This window comes from Scyliorhinus torazame, chromosome 9, assembly GCF_047496885.1.
Source record: "Scyliorhinus torazame isolate Kashiwa2021f chromosome 9, sScyTor2.1, whole genome shotgun sequence".
NCBI lineage: Eukaryota > Metazoa > Chordata > Chondrichthyes > Carcharhiniformes > Scyliorhinidae > Scyliorhinus > Scyliorhinus torazame.
This window is the reverse complement of record NC_092715.1, coordinates 47,089,631-47,112,184: the sequence shown is the minus strand read 5'-3', so window position 1 is coordinate 47,112,184 and position 22,554 is coordinate 47,089,631. Positions and strand designations below refer to the sequence as shown.

Sequence of the window (22,554 nt, the reverse complement as noted above, 5' to 3'; positions counted from 1 at the left end):
GGTAAGGCAGATGAACTTAGAGCTTGGATTAGTACTTGGAACTATGATGTTGTTGCCATTACAGAGACCTGGTTGAGGGAAGGGCAGGATTGGCAGCTAAACGTTCCAGGATTTAGATGTTTCAGGTGGGGGATGTAAAAGGGGTGGCGGAGTTGCGCTACTGGTTAGGGAGGATATCACAGCTGTATTGCGGGAGGACACCTCAGAGGGCAGTGAGGCTATATGGGTAGGGATCAGGAATAAGAAGGGTGCAGTCACAATGTTGGGGGTTTACTACAGGCCTCCCAATAGCCAGCGGGAGATAGAAGAGCAGATAGTTAGACAGATTTTGGAAAAGAGTAAAACAACAGGGTTGTGGTGATGGGAGACTTCAACTTCCCCAATATTGACTGGGACTCACTTAGTGCCAGGGGCTTAGACGGGACAGAGTTTGTAAGGAGCATCCAGGAGGGCTTCTTAAAACAATATGTAGACAGTCCTACTAGGGAAGGGGCGGTACTGGACCTAATATTGGGGAATGAGCCCGGTCAGGTGGTAGAAGTTTCAGTAGAGGAGCATTTCGGGAACAGTGACCACTATTCAGTAAGATTTAAAGTGCTGGTGGACAAGGATAAGAGTGGTCCTAGGGTGAATGTGCTAAATTGGGGGAAGGCTAATTATAACAATATTAGGCGGGAACTGAAGAACCTAGATTGGGGGCGGATGTTTGAGGGCAAATCAACATCTGACATGTGGGAGGCTTTCAAGTGTCAGTTGAAAGGAATTCAGGACCGGCATGTTCCTGCGAGGAAGAAGGATAAATACGGCAATTTTCAGGAACCTTGGATAACGAGAGATATTGTCGGCCTCGTCAAAAAGAATAAGGAGGCATGTCAGGGCTAAAAGGCTGGGAACAGACGAAGCCTGTGTGGAATATAAGGAAAGTAGGAAGGAACTTAAGCAAGGAGTCAGGAGGGCTAGAAGGGGTCACGAAAAGTCATTGGCAAATAGGGTCAAGGAAAATCCCAAGGCTTTTTACACGTACGTAAAAAGCAAGAGGGTAGCCAAGGAAAGTGTTGGCCCACTGAAGGATAGGCGAGGGAATCTATGTGTGGAGCCAGAGGAAATGGGCGAGGTACTAAATGAATACTTTGCATCAGTATTCACCAAAGAGAAGGAATTGGTAGATGTTGAGTCTGGAGAAGGGTGTGTAGATAGCCTGGGTCACATTGAGATCCAAAAAGACGAGGTGTTGGGCATCTTAAAAAATATTAAGGTAGATAAGTCCCCAGGGCCTGAATGGATCTACCCCAGAATACTGATGGAGGCTGGAGAGGAAATTGCTGAGGCCTTGACAGAAATCTTTGGATCCTCGCTGTCTTCAGGTGATATCCCGGAGGACTGGAGAATAGCCAATGTTGTTCCTCTGTTTAAGAAGGGTAGCAAGGATAATCTAGGGAAATACAGGCCGTGAGCCTTACTTCAGTGGTAGGGAAATTACTGGAGAGAATTCTTCGAGACAGGATCTACTCCCATTTGGAAGCAAATGGACGTATTAGTGAGAGGCAGCATGGTTTTGTGAAGGGGAGGTCGTGTCTCACTAACTTGATCGAGTTTTTCGAGGAGGTCACAAAGATAATTGATGCAGGTAGGGCAGTGGATGTTGTCTATATGGACTTCAGTAAGGCCTTTGACAAGGTCCCTCATGGTAGACTAGTACAAAAGGTGAAGTCACACGGGATCAGGGATGAGCTGGCAAGGTGGATACAGAACTGGCTAGGTCACAGAAGGCAGAGAGTAGCAATGGAAGGATGCTTTTCTAATTGGAGGTCTGTGACCAGTGGTGTTCCACAGGGATCAGTGCTGGGACCTTTGCTGTTTGTAGTATATATAAATGATTTGGAGGAAAATGTAACTGGTCTGATTAGTCAGTTTGCAGACGACACAAAGGTTAGTGGAATTGCGGATAGCGATGAGGACTGTCAAGAGGATACAGCAGGATTTAGATTGTTTGGAGACTTGGGCGGAGAGATGGCAGATGGAGTTTAATCCAGACAAATGTGAGGTAATGCATTTTGGAAGGTCTAATGCAGGTAGGGAATATACAGTGAATGGTAGAACCCTCAAGAGTATTGAAAGTCAGAGAGATCTAGGAGTACAGGTCCACAGGTCACTGAAAGGGTCAACACAGGTGGAGAAGGTAGTCAAGAAGGCATATGGCATGCTTGCCTTCATTGGCCGGGGCATTGAGTATCAGAATTGGCAAGTCATGTTGCAGCTGTATAGAACCTTAGTTAGGCCACACTTGGAGTATAGTGTTCAATTCTGGTCGCCACACTACCAGAAGGATGTGGAGGCTTTAGAGAGAGTGCAGAAGAGATTTACCACAATGTTGCCTGGTATGGAGGGCATTAGCTATGAGGAGCGGTTGAATAAACTTGGTTTGTTCTGACTGGAACGACGGAGGTTGAGGGGCGACCTGATAGAGGTCTACAAAATTATGAGGGGCATAGACAGAGTGGATAGTCAGAGGCTTTTCCACAGGGTAGTGGGGTCAATTACTAGGGGGCATAGGTTTAGGGTGAGAGGGGCAAGGTTTAGAGTAGATGTACGAGGCAAGTTTTTTTACACAGAGGGTAGTGGGTGCCTGGAACTCGCTACCGGAGGAGGTGGTGGAAGCAGGGACGATAGTGACATTTAAGGGGCATCTTGACAAATACATGAATAGGATGGGAATAGAGGGATACGGACCCAGGAAGTGTAGAAGATTGTAGTTTAGTTGGGCAGCATGGTCGGCACGGGCTTGGAGGGCCGAAGGGCCTGTTGCTGTGCTGTACATTTCTTTGTTTTTGTTCATTTGTCTCCCAGAGACAAAACCCCCTGTGGAACCTTCATGTTCTCTGGACATTAAAACTGCCAAGGTTTTTGTTTAAAGCTGAATTCTCGGATCAGGATTAATTTACTTTTAGTTCTGTTACATTGTGGCCTCTGACCTTTGATGAGGACTGTCAGTACCAGCAAAGACAAATGAGGAAAGCTGGTGGTTGGGAGTGGTGGGACCTTGGTGAGAATGCACATCTCTTACTAATGATGAGAAATCCATGGCCTCTAATGAACTGTGATCAGCTGCAGCATGTATTCAGCCGGGGAAAGTCTGCCACTCTTTGGGCGACTTGGGGCAGCTATTGTAACCCACTTAAAAATGCAATATCCATCCAAGCCTTCAAATCATTTGTGCCAGACACCTACAAACAAGTATAAATGTGAAATGTAAAAATTCTGAGCGCATAATTTGATGAAAAGCAGGGCCGTCCTGCCAATGGCCTGGCCATCATTCAACCCTTAACCAAAATCATCAAACGGGGCTGAATCGGTGACTTATCTCAATGCTGTTTGCTCATGTAACGGCAACTATGCTTTGGAAGTATTTTTACAATGTTAACGAAGTATAATAATTCTTTGTTGTTCCTTTAGTTTTTTACACAAACGAGATTGATCAAATCTGGTTTCACAGCTGGTTTGTCAGCCAAATCGCAAGGTAATGACTTGCAAAATCTCTTTCCACTGGCATAGCATCTGTGACGATGGGAAAGAACTAATTTTTCTATTTCACATGTGTTATTTCACACTCGAGCTGGCAGACTGGATCCATAGTCATGGAATTATGGCGCCATTTTCCTCTTAAATAACTTCTTGTAACTGAATTAAATCTTGGAATTTGTGTCCAGAGGCACTGCATTCAAGTCACAATAAACAACTGGAATCGAATGTGACCTCTCAACAGGGGGTGGGTGCCGAGGGACTGTGAGGTGGGTTGGAAAGTGAGGCTAGAATATAAAGTGGGATCATTGCAGGAGCGTGCAAAGACATAAGGAAGCATTACCGCTCAAATACCTGTTCCTCTGTTCTGAAAGTGCTGACTAATCCTGCATTGAGATCCACGGGAGCCAACCTCACCCAAGTGGCCATTTCATAAAATCATAGAATCCCCACAGTGCAGACGGAGGCCATTCAGCCCATCGAGTCTGCACCGACCTTCTGAAAGTGCATCCCATACAGGCCCACTCCAAGGACCTATCACCGTCTAACCTTTGGACACTAAGGGGCAATTTAGCATGGCCAATCCACCTAACCTGCACATCTTTGGACTGTGGGAAGAAACCGGAGCACCCGGAGCAAACCCATGCAGACATTGGGAGAACGTGTAAACTCCGCAAAGTCAGTCACCCAAAACTGCAATTGACCCTGGGTCTCTGGCACTGTGGGATAGCGGTGCTAACCACTGTGCCACTGTGTTGCCCATGCTTGCATCTTTGGCGATCATTAATTAAGCCTGATCGGTTCTCCACTGGATGATTGCGCTTGAACAGACGCCACTGGCCAGCAACCAGGAGCAAGAACCTTGACTTGTTTTGGTGAACCCTCATCCAGAGCAGGGAGGTTAATTGTTTTTTTGTTTTTCTCTGTTTGATAAATATTTTTAGTAGCTTTTTCAAATTGTTTTACATAATTTACATTACACACATTTAACTAACATTTAACGATCCCTCCCTCAACCCGACAACAATTCATCAACTAACTACACTCCCTTTTAGCTGCTGACTGAGGCTAATTCCTGAATGTGAGATATGAATGGACGCCATCTCTTGTGAAACCTTCTCTAGACTCAAACTCCATTATGTCTCCCATCCATCTGAGGCACAGGGTGGATTAACTGACCTGCAGCCCAATAGGATCCGTCTCCTCGAGGCAAAGACTTAGACACCTGCCCCCACAACTGTCTGGAGCTCCGGCAAGTCCAATACCCCGAATATGGCCCCCAAGGGACTGGGTTCTAGCTTCAACTGTAACCCTGTCAACGTGATGCTAAGGAAGGTGCCCCAGAAACGCCTCAGTTTTAGGCACAACCAAAACATGTGCACATTATTAGCCAGCCCCCTCCCACACCTTTCACAAATGTCCTCAACCCCGTTGAACAGACGACTCATTCTCGACCTCATCAAAGGCGTTCTGTGAACTACCTTCAACTGTATTAGTGCCAACCTCGCATACGAGGTCAATGCATTTACCCTCCCTAAAAGTTTGCACCACAGCCAATCCTCCAAAATAGGGAGGTCAATCGTTGCTCGGTTACTGCGTAAATTGTAAAGGAAGCACAGCATTATCCTTTAAAATGCACATTGTTAAAACTTACACACCTGGATCGGGTTAGAAGTGCAAGTATACATCCATCATTTCCACTACAAATAGTATTTTCTTTAAAAATGTACAACAATCGCAACAATAAATACATTTTGATCTGTCCATGATTTATTTATTTTTCTATTCTCGTCGGGATTAGTACTGCAGCCTGAATGTATTTTGATGTAAAATTCCAAATTCTTCTAAGAGACAGAGAGAGAGAGGGAGAGTGATCGAAAACCTGTTTCATTCCGGGATTGAATAATAAACTACACTGGGAGCCTTTTCTGCTTCCAAAGGTAACTTTTTCATGCCTTTCCGATCGAGGTGATATACTTTCGTCAACTCTGTAAGTGACTGGGTCATGCACTAAAAAAACAAATCTTCTAATATCAGCAAAGCTCACGAGGGACCCATCAAAATGAAACAGCAGCAGAGAACACTCGCCCCAATGGGGAGGCTTCCATCAGGGTCGCTGCCGCCAGATCTTTTAGAAATACAACAACAACTTATCCGATATTCGAGTGACCTTTAGACATAAGTAACGCCATAAATCATACAGGAATCATGCATGCTTCCTGCAGAGACAATAGAAAAACACAACCGAGTTAATGATGTGTAGCTAGGCACCTACCTATAAAATAAGACAGCAGTACTGCCAGTATGACTGACACACCAACTGCACATAGAGCCGTGCACTTCCAACTGCAGTACTTGGATGATTTCTTGAACTTAAAAGCACTTCTGGAAAGAGTGTTCCGAGGCAGTGGGCGTGGAGGCGGCGAATACACGGTACTTGAGGCCATGGTGTAACCAGGCGAGGCTGTGCTGAATAATGGCGTTGTTCCCGTTCCGGTTTTGAAGAGGAAATGCCTGAAAAGCATGAGTGGAGAAGAATTGTGAAGATACGCGAGCGAGCCCTGGCGGACACAAGACCCAACGCGATGCTTGATGACAAGCGTGCACAAACGCCAGGGTTTCTCACAGTTGGGTTGAACATACAAACATGCCGAAGTGCAGGAGAGAGACATGGCAGCTTAAGATGGCTGAAGGACTTGGAAATGGCATCGGGGAGAAAAGAAACGCACTCCAGGTTAACAGGGGCGTTGACACAAAAACACCAAGTGATTGATTCCACAGACTGAAATACTCCTCGAGGCAACTCCTACCCCGAGTTAAAGGAAATATTTACTAAATATATTAAGTCTTCTTGCTTAATGAGGAGGTTGGGAAAAGTAGTACTACATTACCAGGGACTGAACGCTTTGACTGTTTTAAGAGTCTGTAACCACCTATTTTATCTCTACACTATAGTGCTAAGTAATTGTTTAACTGCTTATATTCTGAAGGGATTTGAAAAGAAATTCTGCCAGACTTGGATTTTATTGAAAGTGTCAAACCAGTGTTCAAATGAGATTGATTTTTTAAAAATAAAATGTATTTTTCAGAAATTATTGCCCTGTTGACTTGAATGAACTCTTGCATTCTGGCATTCCAAAATGTTTCGGGCTTAATCTGCAAAGTGAAGTTCAATCCAGAGTGAAACCTCTCAGTTTGACGTTAAAAAGATGCACCTTGAAAGGGCTCAATGTCATCCACATTAGGACTGAGGTAAAGGGGACACCAGGTCCAATCCTGCAGATGTGCTTCCAGCTGAGACAAGCGCCCTTTCAGTCAGTCTAAAATCAAAAGCGAGCTTCAAGATAATGCCAACACTTCTTTCAGCAGCCGAGAGCAGTAGAATGCAATTCCTGCAGGCCTGGTTAGGGAGGCAGGTCAGTCTTTTCACACTGAACCTTCCAGCATTGTTAAATGATATTTAGCAGTTGAATATATTTCAGCCCTCTCGAAATGAGTCACCCGCTGAAGATTGCTCAGGTTAGAACGTTTTAACGGTAAGAGGATTCAAACTAACAGGCTGATTGAAAACCCAATATTAACCCACTGATCCACGCACACTCTCGGTTACTGTCCACTCTTGCAGCAGCTATGCACATCAGAACTTGTTTTGCTTTACACTCTGTCCTGTCCAATTTCACATGCTGTTCTTCATCAGCATTTCCTGTGCCAATTAACTTTTAAAGCTCTGTATCCGTTACATAGGAACATAGGACTATGGAGAAGGGTAGCCCATTCAGGCCTTTGAGCTCATTCAGCCACCCAATAGTGGCTGATCTGGTGGTGGTCTCAATTCCATTTTGAAACCAGTCCTCCCCATAAAGCTAGACTTCCTTGTCTATCAAGGATCTACGTAAACCCTGCCTTGAATAAATTCCATAGCTCAGTCTCCACTGCTTCCTGGGCAAGTGAGTTAAACATACTAATGACCCTCTGAGAGAAAAGATGCCGTCTCATCTCTGTGTTAAATGGTGGACGCCTTATTCTTAAACCGTGTCCCCTGGTTCTATTCTCTCCCACATCCTCTCGGTATCCTCCCAGTAGAACTAAAAACTCTCCAATATCAGTTTGTGGCACATTTTTTTAGAAATGACATGGGAGTATATTTGACAATGGATCAATACTAACAAAGAAATATATTGAAAGGTAAAACTTCAGAGACAAGCACTTTAGCTGCTGCAATCTCTGCAGAGGAAATCATTTTTAAAATAAATTTAGAGTACCCAATTATTTTCTTTTCCAATTAAGGGGCAATTCAGCGTGGCCAACCCACCTAACCTGCACATCTTTTGGGTTGTGGGGGCGAAATTCATGCAGACATGGGGAGAATGTGCAAACTCCACATGGACAGTGGCCTGGGGCCAGGATTCGAACCCGGGTCTTCAGCGCCGTAGGCAGCAATGCTGCCCCGCAGAGGAAATCTTTAATGAGTGAACCGTGTACAAACCTCATGTCCCAAAATGTTTTGGATGATGCTAAACTACACTGTGATTCACTCATGGATATTTCTTCATCACTCTTTCCTTCCCTTCCTCTTGTGAATATATAAACTGACCGCAGTGTTGAACAAATGTGGCCGGGTCAATCCTTTATCCCTTTCTGTATTCCGGTATTTCAGCCAGGTAGCAGTGGGAGTACTTCAATCAATCTCTTGGCCCATACAGGTTAGGAAACAGGAGCAGAAAGTGTGAATGTTGGGTGAGGTTGAGATTGAACTCAGGTGCAATGTCTCCACAAACAAATATTCTGTCAGAACTCACTGCTTTAGTCCAGAATTCTACACCCAAATATAATGAACGGCCATTTGACCCAACAGAACTATGCTCCACTTGAACCTCTTCCACCTTAAGATATTTAATTAGAGCAGTTGGCTACACAGCTAGTTTGTGATGCGGAGCGAAGCCAACAGCGTGAGTTCAATTCCCGTACAGGCTCATGAAGGCCCCGCCTTCTCAACCTTGCCCCACGCCTGAGGTGTGGTGATCCTTCAGGTTAAATCACCACCAGTCAGTTCTCCCCCTCAAAGGGGAAAGCAGCCAATGGTCATCTGGGAATATGACGACTTTACCACTTTATTAAATAAGATGAAGAAGTACTGGAGAAGATGCAAACAAGATTTACAAGAATGATGCCAGAACTGAGAGATTATAACTATCGGGAAAGACTGAACAGACTGGGGCATGTTTCTCCAGAAGAGGAGGCTGTGAGATAACTTGATAGGGGTTTGACTGGGCAAAGCAAGGGAAGATGGCTGTACTTCTTGCGGAATCCAAAACTAGGGACCATAAATATGAGATAGTCACTAATACACCCAAGAGAGAATTCAGTATTGGTTAGAATGTGGATCTTGCAGGCTGCATGGTGGTGCAGTGGTTAGTACTACTGCCTCATGGCGCCGCGGATCCGGGTTCAATCCTGGCCCTGGGTCACTGTCCATGTGGAGTTTGCACATTCTCCCCGTGTCTGTGTGAGTCTCACCCCCACAAACCCACAATGTGCAGGGTAGGCAGATTGGCCATGCTAAATTGCCCCCTAATTGGAAAAAAAAAATTGGGTACTCTAAATTTCTATTAAAAAAGAATGTGCAGTGGATAGCACTATTGCCTCACGGCGTTGAGGTCCCAGGTTCAATCCTGGCTCTGGATCAATGTCCGTGTGGAGTTTGCACATTCTCCCCTTGATTGCGTGGATGTGCAGGATAGGTGGATTGGTCACGCGAAATTGTCCCTTAATTGGAAAAAATTAATTGAATATTCTAAATTTATTTTAAAAAAGAATGTGGGTCTTGTTACCATATAGGGTAGTTGAAGTGAATAGCATCAACGCACTTAAAGAGAAGATTGATAAGTAGATGAGGGAGAAAGGAAAAAAAGGATGTGTCGATTGAATGAGATGAATTAAGGTGGGAAGAGGGTCATGTGGAGCAAATAACAGCATAGATCTATTGGGTTAAATGGCCGTTCATTCTACTTTTGTGTAAAGTGTCTCCCCCAATGCAGTGACAATCTCTTTTCAAATGAGCTATTTCATCCTTTTGATATGCAGGTTAGTGTTATCTCACTGATAAGAATACCTGTCTAACCTCCATTCAAGAAGTCTTGTCATTAACCATAAACAATCATATTATGTATGCTGAAGCGGACTTCCGGTGGCGGCGGGCAGGAGGCAGCCGCACACTGGAGGGCTCCCGCTCGGGAATAGAAATTTTGCGGTTTTAACGCCCGGTCCCAGGGACAACTGAGGCTGAAAAGGCTGTAAGAAGGCCCAGGGAGGAGAAATGTCCAAGCTTGGGAAAAAAACGGCGTGAAAAAGGGGGTTAATGAAAGTCCGCCGGTGAGTGGAAAAGTCAACGCAGGAACTGTAAGGAAAGCGGAGGCTGGAGCACCAGGGGCGGCCGCATCGCTCACAGCAGAGAAATGAAATGAAATGAAATGAAAATCGCTTATTGTCACAAGTAGACTTCAAATGAAGTTACTGTGAAAAGCCCCTAGTCGCCACATTCTGGCGCCTGTTTGGGGAGGCTGTTACGGGAAATGGCCAAAGTGATAGTTGTGGAACTTGAAAAACAGTTCACAAAACACATGGAAGCGATGAAGAAGGAGATGGGGGCGGTATTGAAAGTGCTGGTGGAGGAGGCGATTGCCCCGGTGAGGGCGGCGGTATCAAGCGCAGCGGCGGAGGTGCGGGAGCAAGGTGAGACACTGAAGGAAGTGGAAGAGGTATTATCACAGCACAGTGATCAACTTACCTCGATGGGGAAGGAGTTGCGGAAGGTGACAGAGACCAATAAGGGTCTGCGAGCCAAAATGGAAGACCTGGAAAACATATCCAGGCGGCAGAATCTGAGGATCGTGGGTCTGCCCGAAGGGGTGGAAGGCCCGAGGCCGATGGAGTATTTTGCCACGATGTTGGCGGAGCTATTGGGGGAGGGGAATGATCCCTCTCGATACGAACTGGATCGGGCTCATCTGTCGTGGAGGCCTATACCAAAGGCGAGTGAGCCGCCAAGAGGAGTAACTGTGTATTTCCATAGGTACAGCGTGAAGGAGAAGGTCCTGTGCTGGGCAAAGCAGAAGTGGGTGGTGCAGTGGCCTGGAGCTGGTACATGCATAGATTAGGACTTTATGGTGGAGCTGGCGAGGAGGCGGGCTGCCTTCAGCCGGGTGAAGAAGGCTCTGTACATCAGCAAGGTGCAGTGCGGCATAGTATACCCAGCTAAGTTGAGGGTGACCTACAAATCCAAGGACTTTTATTTTGGGACGGCGGAAGCGGCGGAGGAGTTTGCGAAGGCAGAAGGACTGTGGCAGAATTGAGAAATGGGACTGAGAGCAGGTCGTGTACTGATGTAGCCTCATGTAACTTTATTTTTTCACTGCGTGTTGGTGTATGTACTAAATGAGTCGACACTGTATATTTGGACAAGGGAAGAGTTGGGACTTTAATTTGCAATGATGGTTCTTTGGGGCTTGGGTGCGTATGCTGGGGTTGTGTGCTAAAGGGGATTTCTTGGTTTTCCTGGGACCGGGCAAGGGGGAAGGAGACCCGGGCGGGGGCCTCCAAGCTGGCCGGTTTAAGCCGGCCAGTGAACGGGAGTGAGGTGGGGGGAGGGGCTGCATCCATCGGAGCCTGGTACAACAGGTTTCAGTGAGTCTAGCCGGGGTGAAAAGTTGGGGGAAGGAACTGAGGTTGGGGGGAGGAGTTTACAAGAGGAAGTGGAGGGGAGGAGTCTGGGAGGGGGGGGGGGTTCTACAATTCATGGGTGCCATTCACAGTACTCTTTCGGGGATTACATGGCATTGAATATTAGGGGGGCGGGGGGACTATATATGTCAACGGTGACCAGGGGCGATTCCTGATTCCTTTTTCTTTTTTCCTCTTTGGGAGGTTTAGTTTTATTTGATGCTCATATTGTCAGCTGGGCCGTTATTTGGGGGATGGTGGGAGGATGGGATCGTTGTTGTTAATAAGGGGATTGACATTGTATTCGTTACCGTTTACTGTTTGATGGTGGGGTGTAAATTCTGAAGAAAATGTGAAAATGGAGAATAAAAATATTTTTCAAAAAATGTATGCTAAAGCAGTGCCTAGGGGCTGTGGAGCTATTATTCACACCATCAAGCTTGCGATGCCCTCAAAACAAATTTGCTTTAAAATGACTGCTTTTCATTTGTATGGTTTAAACAGAAAGCTTGATGGACAGTGGTGAAGTATGATAAATGTGTCCACTCCTGAGGCAGTCCAGAGCTCACTTGCTCACTCTGTGCTTGTGAGCAACCCAGGCAGCTTCACAGAAAGTTATTCATGAGATCCTAACATTTGCTCAAGCAGGTTACCATAAGGCGCAGGAGCAGAAGTAGGCCGTTCGGCCCATCGGGTCTGCCCTGCCATTCAATGAGATCATGACTGCTTTGATGTGATAATTCTCAACTTCACTTTCCTGCCTTATACCCATAACCCTTGATTCCCTTACTGATTAAAAATCTGTCTGTCTCAGTCTTGAACATACTTAATGACCCAGCCTCTACAGCTCTCTTTGGTAAAGGATTCCACAGATGAACTACTCTCTGGGAGAATAAATTCCCCCTTGTTTGTCTTAAATGGACAACCCCTTATTTTGAGGTTATGTTCTCTGGTCCTCGACTCTCCCACAGCGGGAACAGTGTCTGAGCATATCTCTTGTCAAGCCTCCTGAGAATCCTATATGTCTCAATAAGGTTGCCTCTTATTCTTCTAAACCCCAATGAGCACACAAAAATCCGTCATCCCAGGATCAACCTTATGAATTTTCTCTGAACTGCCTCCAATGCCAGTATATCTTTCCTTAGATAAGGTGACCAAAACTGTTCATAGTATTTAATTTTGCCACACATTCCTTTTTTTCTTTAAACCCTAGATTCCATGTGTCTCCTCTCTGACTCTGGGACATTCATGGGCATCATACAGTGACCATAGGGTGAGCATATGTCGGCAAGCCTGGTCCAGGCAGCAAGTCTGACAAGAACTCTTTGCTCCTTTGTAGTCCCTGGGCACTAAAACCAATCCAGAACCTCTACCACCAGCACCACCAGCTTATGCATTACAAAATGGCGGGTCAAACATGCAGCCTTCCTGAGCTAAGGCATTCCGTTCCAGGTTATAATAATGGTAACTCAAGTACAATGGGTGTTCCATTTTAACCAATGCAGCATAGAAGCTCTGACAGATTTTAACAACATAATATGAACATTACATGTGAATAATGGTTTAAAACACAAAAGGTACAGCAATTACAACTCAAGAGGCAGCAGAATGGAAGATAACTATAAGAAGCATTTTTAACTGCCATGCAGACAGCACATGAACAAGAACATCACACAATGCCAGGGTTCATTTGAGGCCTCTTTGCAAATTAAATAATATTCAAGCCTGTTCGCTGCAGCAAATGATAGTTAACCGACTGAGGAACAGAAAAATGAGCAAAGTGAAGCAATACTTAGTTGTGCGTTTCTTTTCTTTGACACATTAATGCAAACAACTATTACATTCAGGACAGGGAATCAAAAAGGTACAGACAGAAAATGATGCAAGTCGTGACACGAGCTATCAGCAAGGCAAAGTTCAAATTCGCTTTGGGATAAAATCAGGTTGCAATTTTTAACAAGTTGCATTCATTTCTCATGGATGTTAGCTGGTATATAATCCAATTAAATTTTACTGCAACCTCCAAAGTAATCAGCCTATGTCCTTAAAATTATTTTGCCATTATATGCTAATGCCTGGGCGTTTTTAATGAATAAGTCTCCTGAGTTTCAAAAAAAAGCACTCGTCTGCTAGCCAGGGAAATGGGATCTTTAGGTAAATATACAATTCTGGCAAATTAGGGCACTTTGATGTTTCTGAGTTAATACGAGTTAACCGTTACTTTCGCCTGTTCAGATCAGCAAAGAGCAGTCTGTTTTAAATGATGGTATTGTGCAAACACTGCTCCACCATCAGGGGAAGATCTTTCCTCGGCTTCGTCCCCACAAATTCTATTCTTTTTCCTTGCCCCTTTTCCAAAACTCCCTCAAAAGCTACCATTCTGATTATGCCTGCAGTCACCCAAGTCATTTCCTCTACCTTGCTCAACAACAGTAGCAACCTGTATATATCGAGTGCCTTGAGCACAGGAAACAATGTCCAATGGTGTTTCATGGAGACACAAAGAACATGGATGATGTGCCCAAACAATTCAAGGGATTGGGGGACGTGACCAAAAAAATCCTTCCCATCTCTGTCTTTTCCTCTTATTCTGAACCTGTGCAGTTCGGGATTCCCTCAGGAGGGGAGTCATCCTCTCTGCACGTGGCCCCTCCGAATTTTCTGCTTTAATAAGATCACTTCTCATTCTTTTAAACTCCAATGAGTAGAACCGCAACCTGCTCAATCTTTCCTCACAAAATAATATCTTCAACCGAGAGATCAGCCATGTGAAACTGCTCTGAAATGCCTCCAATGCACGTAGTCCCCTCCTTGAAGGAGATCAAAACTGAACGGAGTACTCTAGGTGTGGTCTCACCAACATCCTGTACAGTTAGAGCAAGACTTCCTTACTTTTGTTGCCCCAGCCCACTTACAATGAAGACCAACATTCTATTTGCCTTCATAATTACTTGCTGTACCTGCTTGCTGTTTTTTTTGTGGTTCTTGCCTCCCATCTGAAGAGGTACCTTGAGATGTTTTCCATGGTTTTTTTGATAAATGTAAAGTACCCAATTCTTTTTTTTCCCAATTAAGAGACAATTTAGTGTGGTCAATCCACCTACCCTGCACATCTTTGTGTTCTGGGGGTGAGACCCACGCCGATATGGGGAGAAGGTGCAAACTCCAGACAGACAGTGACCCAGGGTTGGGATCGAATCTGGGTCCTCAGCGCTGTGCGGCAGTAATGCTAACTACTGCACCACCGTGCCGCCCTGTTTTCTATGTTTAATTAAGGGGCAATTTAGAGTGGCCAATCCACCTACCCTGCACATCTTTGGGTTGTGGAGGCGAATCCCACGCAAACACAAGGAGAACGTGCAAACTCCACATGGACAGTGACCCAGAGCCGGGATGGAACCTGGGACCTTGCCGCCATGAGCAGCAGCAATGCTAACCACTGCGCCTCTGTGCTGCCCTTGTTTTCTATGTTTAAGATACTTTACACACATGACATGTTAAGAACAATTGCACTTTTTTCTACTAAGGCACATTAGCAAGTGCCGCAGAATATTCGGCTGGTTGGAAAAGTGTGTAAAGGAAAAAGGCGTGGGTCAGTTGGTAGTACTCTTATCTCAGAATCAGAAAGATGGTGGTTCCACAGGGTTCCAGAATTTGATAGCCTAATCTTGGTTAAGACCAATCCATTACAGAGGGATTGCCACATTATTCCAACAAACACAACACATTAAACTGAGGACTCTTCCATCTGTTCAGGTGGACATGAGGAAATGATACAGGAAGGAGAGAAAAAAACTTCCTTTGATGTGTTATCCAACATTCCTCAACTAACATGCCCACCTCACTTTCAGCTTGTGAGGTCTGACTGTGTGTAAATTGGCTTCCATTTTTGTTTACGTAACAGTAATGACTGCACCTCAGTGCTTTGAGCTATCCGAGGTCATAAAGGCACTCTCTAAATGTAACTTTGTTCTTTCTTTCAACTTTTCCCATCCTGAGATCAACTAAATGCTGACCCACAGCTTGCTGACTAGATCGAACAAAGGGAGCACGGCTTGGCCAGAAGATGAGTCTCTGAAGCTTGGGTACGGGTGGGATCAGGGTTGACTGTTAAGCTGGATATGTAAAAAAAAAGACCATGTCTCTTTTAATGAGCTCTGCAATAGTATGTAATCCCTGCAGAAGTAGAACAGGGGCTTGTTTAGCACAGTGGGCTAAACAGCTGGCTTGTAATGCAGAACAATGCCAGCAGCATGGTTTCAATTCCCGTACCAGCCTCCCCGAACAGGCGCCGGAATGTGGCAACTAGGGGCTTTTCACAGTAACTTCATTGAAACCTACTTGTGACAATAAGCTATTATTATTATATTATTATTACATGTTCCAGCCTTGGGTGACTGTGCAGAATTTGTACTTTCTCCCCGTGTCTGTGCGGGGACTCCAGTTTCCTTCCACAGTCCAAAGATATGCAGGTTAGGTGGATTGGCCGTGCTAAATTGCCCCTTAGTGTCCAACGGTTAGGTGGTGTTGCGGGGGAATGGGCGAGGGAGGGTGCCCTTTCAAAGGGTTGGTGCGGACTCCATGGGCTGAATGGCCTCCTTCTGCAGTGTAAGGATTCTATTCCTACAAAGTCTGGTTGTTCTGCAACTGTGCAGTGAAGCACCTCGACGATGTACTTGTCACAAGGAAAACTGCCTCCACTAATCAATGCCGTTCATGCCACCCGCATTTCAATTTTAGAATACCAATCCCCATCACGTTGAGACTTAACATGCTGACAGCACAGAAACATGCTGGGGCCACCTTAATTAGATCGTTCTAAAATGACCTATTCACAGAATAAAACCCCCAAGTTCAACTTTATTTTGCAGGGCAAAGAAATCATGAATGGGAAGGAAAAAATTGGAAATTATTTGAAATTTCTGACAGCTGATGACAATGAATGAAATTAAAAGACTTAAGTTGCCTACACAGGTTTAACTGTTATTCTTGTGCAATAGTAGACCGGCTTGAGTGAACGGGAAATGAGTTGTTGCAAGGCTGCCAGACGAGTGATTTTATTTATTACCTCATGACAAAGTGTTGCTACAGTTAGTAATTTAGCTTGTTTGTACCCAAGAGAAACAGGTCTCTGGCCTCGAGACATCGCAAAAGCCGTCAACGACAACAAAAAAAATCAAAATAGGATTTTATTGAGAAACTATAGTTGGTACTCTTTGTTACATTAATATGCAAGATTCTGTGCTGGCAGCTCACATCACTTTTTGCTTGAATTTTTCAGAATGACATACCCGTCCCCGTAACTCCCATCGTGACACCGAGGAGTAAAAACATCCATCTCTATAAGGTTGTCATGCCCATTTTCAAGAACTGCCTGCTTTGCTAATTTTCTATGTGCAGAAATGAGATATAAAATGTTAAAGGAATCAGGGGAAGCATTCACCATCAGCATCATAAACAGCATTAAGGGAACTATGTACACATTTTTAAAAAAAGTAACACGTAGACTGCATTTGAATGAGTTGTTTCCTGCAGTAAAGGTGCAACCCTGTGCAATTCAGAAGAGAAGGAAATACAACAAGCCCTTTGCAACACTCTATGGCAGCTCGAGACCACTCGTACTATTTTCTTTTACAAATTTCCCCACTTGTGAAGTCGTATAAAAGAGAAATCTGCTCGGTTTACATGCGTAGTTCAAACTGAGTGGCTGGGCTGATGCGCTCTGGTAATTACTGCCACTTGTCAGGACAATCCACAACTCCTTGCTCACTGAGGCATTCATGAGACAGCATTGTTTGTGGAGATATTTGCCACCTCTTACTGTTGGCCAAGAACTAGCCAGTTATTTATTGCTTCGGCATGGTTTTGGGAAACAAAGATATAATCGAGCAACACACTGAGGCAATGATGCCGCCAGCCGGTTTGCGATTTCACAGATGCCCATTGAAAAAAAATTTCCACAAAAGAACTGCATGCTGGGGGTCTGCATGTGTTACAAATGGAATACGATAGAGATGATAACTCGACACGTTAGTTATTTCCACTCATGAGGTGGCTCAGGATTTGCTTCTGAGGTAAAACAGTTGGCTTCGCTCTTGAAAATAAAATCCACAGTGCGATCCAATTCAATCTTATTTGAAGATAAAGCAGGGGCTTGATTTAATGTTCCTCCATCAGCAGGTATGAATGCAATGGGTCTTGTAAAACCCAGCAAGCAGCTGGCTCTTCGTCTATCTACCCATCTGCCCGAGACCTGTCTGAAATTTTATGCGGGACACGGGGGAGTTGTGGAGCAGGTTGCTCACCCTAGGGTCAATTAATAGCCATATAAGGACCTCATCCTGCCACCGCTGGTGAACATCCTTATGGGGCCCCTTGAGCACATCGGAGGCACCTTCCCCACCAGCTCATTCCCCTTTGTAACCCTTCCCCCAGGACTCTTGAACGTTCCCTCACCTTCCTCTCCAACACCCCTGACTCAGGACTCACCCGGGCTACTTGGCATGGTGAGATTGCCTGCAATTCCAGCAGCGACCATCACTTCTGTCTGGCACAGCTGGGACTAGAGAGCTGCCAGCTAATCCAATTAGATAGGGGTGGAATTCTTGCTTCAGTTGCTGCAAGGCAGATGGCAGGGTAGTGGGCGGGCTCTGCCCCTACCTTTTAGCCAGCAGAGCAGAGACATTGGTGCCCCATAAAACTCAGCCCCATTTTCAAAGATGTTTTAATTCTTTAATTTTTGTAACACAGCAGAATGTACATGACAGATTCAGGCCATTTGACACAATAGCTCTCTGCCAATGTTTATGCTCCACACGAGGGCACAAATTTCTCTTCCTTTCTCCCTCGCATGGTTATTTCAATCACGTCAGCAGCATTGAGGAACGATTTGAGGGAATGAATTAAGTGTCACAAAACATTAAATAGTGCCATTTTGGCCACTGCTGAAGGCTGTTAATATCAGTAATGTACAAAATGCCATGTGAGATCGCTTGGGTCAATCAAGTGTTCCCATTCGGAGAAATACAGACCACCTTAAAGAAAAGTTTAACAATTCTTGGTTGTGCACATTAACTTTCTATGTTCGTGGCAGAGATCAGGCTAGCGATCTATGTTAGGAGGGGGAATCAGGTGATCTATGTTTGGAGGGGGGGGTGCATAGATACCGGGCGCGATCTACCTGCCGAGTCCCACCAGAACCGGAGAGCAACGTGGCCGGGAGATCCCGGAAGAGGCCTCCCCCGGGATTCCCGATGGCCGTTACGCCTCTTGAGGTCGAAACTGATCTCGCATGGCAAAGTGAGTTTAAGAACCCATTTTGCTGTGCTTGTGCCGGATCTAACGGCCACCCGGCATCTACCAGCCTCGCTGTGGATACCCCAACTGGGCGCCGTTCAGCACTGGTCTCCACAAACAGGGACCAGGTGGAACAGTCCTTGGGGGGGGGCCTCCCAGGATATCGGAGGCCCCCGGATGGTCAGCGTCCTGTCAGCGTGGCACCCTGGCAGTGCCAACTGGATGCCATCCTGGCACTGCCAGGGTGCTCAGGTGGCACTCACTGGTGCCAGACTGTCAGCGCCAAATGCCAGGCTGACATTTTGCCCGTGCTCGGATCGGTGTTGGGGGTGCAGTGCCCTTGTGAGATGGGGTGCAAGGGGACTCAATGATTCCCTTTTCGGTGAGTTGGGGCTTTGGGGGCTCCAGGATTGACGTTGCGGGATTGAGAGATCAGGACACAAGCAGAAAATGATGCTGAGTGTGGCCTCGTAGGGCGCATTCCCCACCAGGGTACTAAAATAATACTGAGAACTATTAAAAAGAGTGGTCGTTCCCGGCAACACTGCTAATCCCACCCAGAAAGGACTCTTTTTAAAAAAAAGTTAGATCGTGCCCACCATCAATGGGGTTGGGGCGGGAGTGGGGGGGGTTCTTTAATTCTTTAAGTGTAGGAGGATCTCGTCGGGGAACCCATCTGTTTCTCTGGGGAGAAACGCGCCGGTTTTCTCACTGAACCTGACGCTTTGCCATTTTGGGGACATTTCTGCCCACCCTTCCTAAGATGTGGTGTCCTGAACTGCTCGCAGTACTCTAGGCGTGGCCCAACTATCACTCCTACTCTCTTGTTTTCTGGTCCTGTCGATATAAAGGGCTTTTTGATTTTTTTCTATATCTATCCATGTCATAATAAAGACCTGTGTATCTGGATCCCCCAGTCTCATTGATCCTGCACAGTTTCCAGCTTTTCCTCATTTAGAAAGTACCCTGCTAACGATACCTTTAGTTCTAGTTGCTTCAACTTGGGTGAACAGTCTCCATATAAAGGACCATACCCAATGCCTACTGGAAGTCCATATAAGCGATGCCAAAAGACATTTCCCTGTCCTCTACTTTCGTCCCCTCTTCTTTTTTTTAAATTTACTGTACCCAATTAATTTATTTCCAATTGAGGGGCAATTTAGAGTGGCCAATCCACCTAGCCTGCACATCTTTGTGTTGTGGGGGCGAAACCCACGCAAACACAGGGAGAATGTGCACACGGACAGTGACCCAGAGCCGGGGTCGAACCTGGGACCACGGCGCCGTGAGGCTGCAGGGCTAACCCACTGCGCCACCGTGCTGCCCCTTTCATCCTCTCTTCAAAACATTCAATCCAATTTGCCAGGAATTAATTACCCTTCACTAATCCATGCTGGCTCTCTCTCTAACTTGCTGAAAGTTTTCTAGTGTGGTTTTTTTATCTGTTCATGGGATGTGGGCAACGCTGGCTCGGCCAACATGTATTGTCCATCTGCGATGCTTTTGAGAAGGTGGTGGTGAGCCGCCTTCTTGAACTGCTGCAATCCATGAATTGTAGGAACACCCACATTGCTGTTGGATGCGGTGGGGGTAGTTCTACGATTTTGACCCAGCAACTGTGAAGGAACAGTGATATAGTTCTTAGTCAAGATGGTGTGTGACTTGGAGGGGAATTTACCGGTGTTGCTGTTCCCATGCATCTGCTACCCTTGTCCTTCTCGGTAGTAAAGATCACAACTTTGAAAGGTGCTATTAAAGCAGTCTTGGTAAGTTGTCATAATGCATCTTCGAAATGGTACACACTGCGTCAGGGTATATAAGTGGTGGAGGGAGTGAAACTTGAATGATGGGGTGCGAATCAAGCAGGCTGCTTTGTCCTATATAGTGTCTAGCTTCTTGAGTGTTGTTGGAGGTGCACTCAACTAGGCAACAGGAAAGCGTTCCATCACACTCCCTGGTGTGACTTGCGGATGGTGGCCAGGTATTGGGTAGTCAGGAGGTGACTTACTCTACACAGCCTCTGGCCTGCTTTTGTAGCCACAATATTTATATCTAGTCCAGTTCACTTTCTGGTCAATGGTAACCCCCAGGATATTGATAGTGGGTGATTCACCAATGGCAATGCCATTGAGTGTCATGGGGAGATGGTTGGATTCTCTCTTGTTGGATATGGTCATTGCCTGACACTTGTGTGGCACAAATATTACTTGCCACAAGCACAAGCCTGAATATTGTCCAGTTCTTGCTGTATATGGGCACACGTTACTTCAGTATCTAAGGAGTTGCAAATGGTGCTGAACATTGTGCAATAATTTGTGAACATCCCTACTTCTGACTTTATGATGGAGGGAAGGTCAATCATCACATCCTTAACTAAAGTTACTTGCAATTTCTTGTCAACTGATGTAGGCAATTTGGTCCATAATTTTCTTGTTTCCCTCTATCACTGTCCTTTTTTAAAATTCAGAGTACCCGATTAGTTTTTTCCCAATTCAGGGGCAATTTAACGTGGCCAATCCACCGACCCTGCACATCTTTGGGTTGTGGGGCCGAAACCCACAAAAACACGGGGAGAACGTGCAAACTCCACACGGACAGTGACCCAGAGCCGGGATCGAACCTGGGACCTCGGCGCCGTGATACACCAGTTCTAACCACTGCGCCACCGTGCTGCCTTCACTTTCCTTAAATAGCAGAGCAGGATGCGTAATTTTTGAAATAAGGCCCCCCTCACCATCCATCTCCAAATACAACATAGCTTATCATCCTTGTCCCTCCACCCCCTTGAATATTTCATTCCCCTCTTGCAAAATGTAGCAATTCAGGCTAGGACATTGCTTTGGGGCAGAGGGACATCCTCGGGCATCTAACCCCTGTAATGAATGGTTTAGAAAACACTGGTTTGATCTCAACTAGAGTACTGTATTCAATCCTGGGCACCACCCTTTGGGAAAGTTTGTGAAGACGTCAGCAAGGGCACAGGAAAGTGTTCCAGGGACATGATTCCAGGGACAATGAAATTCAGCTGTGTGGACAGTTTGGGTTAACTCTGCTGCCTCACGACACCGAGGTCGCAGGTTCGATCCCGACTCTGGGTCGCTGTCCGTGTGGAGTATGCCCATTCTTTCCGTGTTTGTGTGGGTTTTGCCCCCACAGCCCAAAGATGTGCAGGGTAGGTGGATTGGCCACGCCAAATTGCCCCTTAATTGGAAAAAATAAATTGGGTACTCTAAATTTTAAAAAAAGAATGCGATGGAGGCAGATATAGTCGCATCTTTCAAAAGGAAATTGGACAACCACCTGAAGAGAAAAGCAATGTCAGGCTACAGGGAATGAAATTTGCCATGATGCTCCAGCAGAGAGCCAGCATCGACCTAATGGGCCAAATGGCCTCCCTCCGTGTGCAAGCATTTTGTTATCCTATTGTTCCAAGAGGACCAATGCGAGAGGGTCTGAAGTAGCGGAGCAAGAGTGAGATACTCAAAAGGTGGCGAGATGTGCCTCTGAAGCATCAAGATCACATTGAACGCAGGGAAACAGATCAGGAGATTTTGAAGAGCCAATACGTAGGGAGAAGTACACATTGGGTAATAACTACAGAACCCGAGGGAGTAGGAGTTAAATAGAATTGGAGACTTCCAGGGTGAGAATCTGGACTGAGAAACTGATTTAAAAAATAATTGTAATCAAATATAATAGGAAAGGATAGATAAAATAGTCATTAAAGCCTCTTTAAATTTTGTACCATGGAAAATTAGTTTTAAGGTAATAGATTTTCAATTAATTTATCACAATTAACCTATATTCTTGAAGGGCTGATATCCTGTATATAGGTTATGATTTATTGTACTGATACATAATTAATCTAATTTTCTATTGGAGTGCAATGCTCATTGTGACTTTATTAAAGGAGTTATTAAGCAAGTTAATTTGTTTTTGCTGCTAAAACAAAGTCAATAGTCATAGAATTTGTACTCATGACAAATGAACCATGGAGCTGTCCGAGTCGAGGTGATAAAT

The 22,554-nt window shown here is 45.4% G+C and overlaps 1 protein-coding gene across 29 annotated transcripts in view; it reads right to left on the bottom strand.

The window, feature by feature from the left end:
* LOC140429166 (teneurin-3) overlaps positions 1-22,554 on the bottom strand; it is a 3,593,949-nt gene that overhangs the window by 311,970 nt on the left and 3,259,425 nt on the right. For 20 of the 29 annotated variants that reach the window (XM_072515817.1, XM_072515806.1, XM_072515811.1 and 17 more), the window contains 2 exons: positions 16,530-16,628; positions 5,795-6,033 (listed from right to left, as the gene is read on the bottom strand). In XM_072515817.1, coding sequence (XP_072371918.1) covers positions 5,795-6,033; positions 16,530-16,628 — 338 coding nt within the window. The remainder of the gene's footprint in view (positions 1-5,794; positions 6,034-16,529; positions 16,629-22,554) is intronic. The other 9 variants (XM_072515816.1, XM_072515822.1, XM_072515823.1 and 6 more) reach the window with 1 other exon arrangement.